Here is a 6,000-nt window from a genome sequence, read left to right as displayed (position 1 = left end):
TTCTGTCACCAAGGCCAAATTTTCCAACTACCAGTGACTCTTCTTTGTTGCCAACTTTTGCATTCCAGTCACCAGTGATATATATTTATATATATATATATATATATATAGCTCTGGTAGTGTAGTGCCTATGGCACTTGACTGCTAAACAGAAGGCTACCAGTTCAAACCCACCAGCCACTCCTCAGAAGGAAGGTTGGGCAATCTACTTCCATAGTGATACCGCCTTGGAAACCCCCAAGTAGGGGTCGCTATGAGTCGGGTCTGACTTGACAGCACATAACAACAACAGCATACATTTTTTAAAAAATTTTGTGATTTGGGTGAAAGTTTCCAGAGCATTCATTTTCCATACAGCAGTTCACACACATTTTGTTTCATGACACTGACTGCAATTCCCCACAATGTAACAGCTCTTTTCCCACCTCCTCCTCATAGTTACCTCTTCTCCATGTCCTTCCCTCTCATGCAAGCTGTCTCTCTGTGCAAACATTGCCTCTCAAGCTGTCTCCCTGTGCAAACACTGCCCTTCTTTTGTCCTATGACTGATCACTCCAAGAAGTGTATCTACCTGGTGTAAATGTTCATCCCATATGCCTGTCTACTGTTGGGCTGGAAGCCACATGAGTAAGTTCAGTTCTAGACCTGAAGGGTAACTAGGGGCCATAGTCTCAGGGGTCTTACCAGGCTCTATTAAACTTGGTCTTTTTTTTTGTTTTGTTTTGAGTTTTGTTCCATATTGTTCTCCCACTCTATCTAGGATCTCCCACACCAATCCCTTTCTGAGTGGCTGACAGTGGTGGCCAGGCACCATCTACTTCTTCTGGTCTCATGGTCATACAGGTTGAGGATCGCATGGTCTACCAGTCCCTTGGACTGTTTCTATGTGTCTTTGGTTTTCTTCATTTTTCTTTGTTCTAGACGAGGAGAGACCCATTGTTGCATCTAGATGGCCACTCGCAAGCTTTTAAGACCTGAGTTACCATTCACCAAAGTAGGATGCAGAACAATATTTTTGTATAGTATGTGCGGTGTAGTAAATTACCTGGTATGGGTTTTCTAGCCATAAGTCTTTGTAAACTCTGTGGTAAATTTGCTGTAAGCAACTGAGGAGCTCCTGATTGTAAATGTTATCCACCTGGGCTATTTCTGTTGGGTGTGGCACAAAGCAATGTTCTGGGAGACTCACTCTCGCTCTCTGGTATTTAGAATTCTGATGTTATGATTGGCTAGTTTGGCCACTCTGCCAGGCTCAAAAGGAGGTCTCCTAGAGGCATCTCTCTGACTGATGGCTGAGGGGACGTGCTCCTGATAGACACGTGCTGCTGGGAAAGAGATGCAAGAGACATGCATTTCTAAGAGAGACACCAAGGAACACGCACTGCTCGGAGAGAGACTGTGAGAGACTGTTGGCTGAGAGACAGCGGGCTGGGAGAGAGACTGAGCGTTTTTCCTGAACTTGAATTGTAGCCTGGTGCTTCCCTAATAAATCCCATAATCTGTGAGTTCTGTGTGGCCACTGCAGTGAATTATCAAACCCAGGAGAGAGGTGGTGGGTGCTTTGGGAGGAATGGTTGGTGAGAGGGCTAGAGGGAGGCAGCATGTCTGGCCTTGCAGTAATAGGCCTTGGGCTACTGATGGTGATTCTTTCTTCCTCTTGTGGGGTTAGAGGAGGTCAGAACATGTGGCCTCCTTGCCTTTTTAGCAGTATGTTATGCCAAATGAGCTTGATGCCCCCTGAGACCATGGTCCCAAGCTCACAGGTCCAACTACTCACTCCCTCAAGGTAGTTAGCTATGACCAAGAAGCAACCATAACCTTGTCCCTTGTCAGCTCTACTACACATCTGGACATTCTTACAGCACATACAAATACGCTTATAGAAACTCTCTCTGCTAACCCTATACATGGTCATGGACACACTCCCTCCTGCCTAGACATACCTGATCATTCAGCCTGTACACCTATCTATCCACCTGTAAATCACTTACTCAAAACAGGTGCCTGCCTGTTCAGAACCAACACTGGTATAGAGCCTTCCCTAGCTCCTTGGGCCAAAGCATGTTGGACTAAGGGGATCCCAACAAGCCTTCAGGATTCAGACGTGTTTAAGGCTCCAGTCACCAAAGTGGTTGCATAGATTAGAAATACACAGAAGTTGCCCATGTGTGACAAATGGCACTGGCATTATAGGCATGTTTGTGAAACTGTGGGATTGGCACTGCCACCTTCAGTGGCACCAACTGTGACACCATCCTGAAACAGAAGGGCCATTTCTTTGTGGAGGATCCAATCTACTGCGCAAAGCACGCATGGGAGCAGGTCACACCACCTGAGGGCTATGATATGGTCACTGTGTTCCCCTAGTGACCCAGTGGGTCTGCATTTACTGCTGCTTTCCAACCATTCCCTACTATAATTTGTTTTCTAAATGTACAGGCTCTTTCATCTCTTGAGGTGTTGTGCTTTCCCTGGTTTTATCCCTGCTCATTAGATGTAGAGTCCCCCAGCTTTTGCTAACTGACTCGCATTGGCCACATGATGCCTGCTTTTATAATTAATGGTAAGTTGTTTTGTTCCAAGGCAGCATCACTGTGTTTTGCCCTCATTTGCTGCCAAGTGGATATCAGCTAAATCTAAACCTCACTGAATTTAGTATATCTGACACCAATTTCATTTTTACTCAATAAATTTACAGACACTGAAGAAAAGAAGAAAAACTCCCTGGTGGTCTAGTGGTTAGGATTTGGTGCTCCCTCAGTTCTTTCATCTTGAGAAGTGCTAAGTGTCTTATTCCCTTTTGATTTTTTAATTCCAGGTCTTTGCACATTTCATTATAATACTTTGTCTTCTTAAGCTGCCCTTTCAAATCTTCTATTCAGCTCTTTTATTTCCTGTTTTATTCCATTTGCTTTAGTTACTCCCCGATTCAAGAGCAAGTTTCAGATTCTCTTTTGACATCCATTTTATTCTTTTGTTCCTTTCCTTTTTTGTTGTTTTTTGTTCTTATGATCATTTGCTTTATTCATGTATTATGTTCTTGACACCATCCCACAACTTGTCTGGTCTGTAACAGCATTGGAAATTTTTTTTATCTGCAAATAATTCTTTAAGTAACAATAAGAAGAAATGTTCTATAGCCTCCTTTCCCACACAGGATGAACTCTCAGCCCATTCCTTTTCTCTAAAGGAAAAGATGCTTCTGAGTGAAAAGAGTCCAGAATATTCCTGAGGCAACATTTTACTGGTAGATGACATTACTGTGTCTTGCATATCCTTGCTCTTCTCATTTGTTTCCCTTTCTAGGTAGCTGAGCATGTCTTTTGGCACATGTGTTATCTCTAATCTCCAGGCAGGACTGGGTATTCTAGAGTCATGATTTAGAGTTTTGGGGGGCTTCAAGACAAAGCCATACACTCCAATTTGACCTTCTACTAGAATGTAGCTATTTTGGGGCTCTAGGCACTTTTGCAGATCTTTAAAAATGATATTTTGGTTTTCTTTCTGTTTTTGTTCCTTCTAAGTATATCTCCTTCAGAAATCTCTAGGGTAGATTTCTCTACCTTGGTACTACTGACATTTTGAGCAGGATATCTCTTTGTTGTGGGAAGCTGTCCTACATATCCACTAGATGCCAGTAGTATCTTCCCCCTGAGTTGTGACAACAGCAACAAAATGTCCCCAGGCATCACCAAATATCCTCCAGGGGGCAACCCTCTGCAATGAGAACCACTGCTCCAGCAGAGCAAAGGTGGCTGAAAATTACAGTTGAGGCATTCCCCAGCAGTACCAAAACCTTGTCTTTAACAACAGGGTTCTCCCTCTGCTATGCAAAATTATTTTTTGCATCAATTTTGGTAATAAAGCCCTTATGTGCTAAGTCATAATTCAACAATTTCTGTTTTTCTATACTCAGTGGAACACGATGCTGGGTATATCAGGACTCTAAGCTCTATGAGTACAGAGGCAGTATCTGTCTAAAGGTTAAATATTTGTTGAACGAATGAATGCATGAATATAAATGAGTATCTGATTCATTTCAGGAATAAAGAGATATTAGAGGTGTGTGTATGTGTGTGTGTATCACTTAACTAGTGAATACCACTAAATAATAACAAAGAAGCTTACTTCCTCGAAGTTCAAAAATCTCCCCAATCAACATGAAACATGGTTCAGCCAAGGCGTCCTTCCTCCCATCCACATCATCACCATAATCTGACAGGTCACTGTCCTCCTCTGTCTCCTCCTGAGGATACAGCAAAGTCACAGGAATCAGGTCACTTATTCAAGTAAACTGGTAGAGTTCTTCTCTATCTTCAAAAGTAAATTCCAAACTATTTGTCAAGTTTTAGCCTTACATAATCCTCAACATTCCCACATGTAGAAATCTATCTATTTTTAATAAGGAGGGTAGAATGCATCTAACCTGAGTGACAAGCTTGACTCAAAACCTTAATTCGAGCTTTAAAATAAGCTAATTTTTAAAATGCTATCACTATATTAACAATCAGTGAACTAATAGACAATAAGGTTGTTTTGTAACCATTTTTCAAGCTTAAATAGTAAGGCTTTTTAGCCTAAATGATTTTAAATGCACTGTTTTTTTTTTCAAATGTGCATTTGAAAGTAATTTAGCTATTTTTAAAGTTCTGATTCAAGCTTTATTCTATACTTCAGCTACTCTCATTTCCTAATCTGTGTATCTGCAAGGTTCAGTTCACGACTTACTATATGCCAGGTACCAAGCTCATACAAATGAGTATGATGTGGATTCAAACTTTCATCAGCCCAGAACTATCTGGGTAGACTCACAAACACACAAGCAGCTGCTTCTACCAGGCAGGACAGAGTGCTACCACAGAAGTACAAACATTAGGTAGTGGAAAGATGGCTGAGAAAGATCATTCTAATGCTGAAGTAGTGGCACCAAGAGAAGAAACCAAATGACAAGACTTTAGAGGATATCTACATTGGGTGAGGGGACGAAAGGACTAAGGGAAAGTTGCACAAGCAGGAGGCATTCTCTAAAAATACACAGAATCCCAGAAATATTGAATACTTCAACAAGGTTGAGGAAGATGAAGACTGAGAGGAAGCCACTGGATTTAGCCACTGATGCCGTCAAAGAGTAATTTTCAGTAGTGACTGAGTCATAATATAAATTCCAGGGAGTTCAGGAATAAATAAGAGATATACTAGCCAAGCATAGACAGACACTGCATGGATGGCCATGAAAGAAAGACGTGAGGCAGAAGCTTGAAAGGGAACTGGGTTTACACATCGACCCGAACATAGCTGTGTGCATGCTATATGGTCTACACTGATTTGTCCCCCAGATACAAATGCAGTGAAGTCTTCAGTTTCATCTTTTTCATCTTCGGTTCCTTCTATCCAAGTTCAATTAAACCAATCCGGGTGAAGAACGAAAGTAAAGACAATGGCATTTGGGAATCGACTGTAAAGATGCCAAATTCTGGAGATGCTCTTGTGGAATTTGCTGAAGGGAAAAGAAAAGGGCTCCAGCGGCTTAAACGTGAATTAAGAGCCTACACTAGAGGCAAGCCTGAAGCTCCAAATAGAAGATCACAAATATCTGAATTGTCTCTTGATTCATTCCTCTACCCATACTGTAAGTGCTACACACTCATTATGCTTCAAAAATATTCCATGGCTCACCATTCCCAAAAAATAAAGTCTAAATTCCTCAGCATGGCACTCAAGGCCTCTGATGACCCTGCCTTCTCCTTCTATCCTTTGTCTTACCTTCCATTAGACCACTACAGGATCAGGCACTACTTACTGATCCAGTGCTATACTGACTGCTCAAAAACACACCTTCCGTATCCTTGAACTTTCAAGATTAGCTCCTATTCCTCCATAATGACAGTCCCCAGTGTGTGTCCCCTCCCCAAGAATAGGTTAGTCTGCTTTTTATGTAGAAGATCTCCTATAGAACTTCCTAGCCACATTTCACTTACCCACCTTGTTACTAATAATTTT

General features: G+C 41.8%; 1 protein-coding gene across 1 annotated transcript in view; it reads right to left on the bottom strand.

Moving 5' to 3' along the window:
- SNX25 (sorting nexin 25) overlaps window positions 1–6,000 on the bottom strand; it is a 255,337-nt gene that overhangs the window by 13,760 nt on the left and 235,577 nt on the right. Inside the window, exon 15 of the mRNA XM_007948369.2 lies at window positions 4,129–4,246. Coding sequence (XP_007946560.2) covers window positions 4,129–4,246 — 118 coding nt within the window. The remainder of the gene's footprint in view (window positions 1–4,128; window positions 4,247–6,000) is intronic.

Source organism: Orycteropus afer, unplaced genomic scaffold, assembly GCF_000298275.1.
Source record: "Orycteropus afer afer isolate SDZICR_OR568_19922 unplaced genomic scaffold, OryAfe1.0 scaffold00215, whole genome shotgun sequence".
Classification (NCBI taxonomy): Eukaryota; Metazoa; Chordata; class Mammalia; order Tubulidentata; family Orycteropodidae; genus Orycteropus; species Orycteropus afer.
This window is presented reverse-complemented; position numbering and strand designations above follow the sequence as displayed.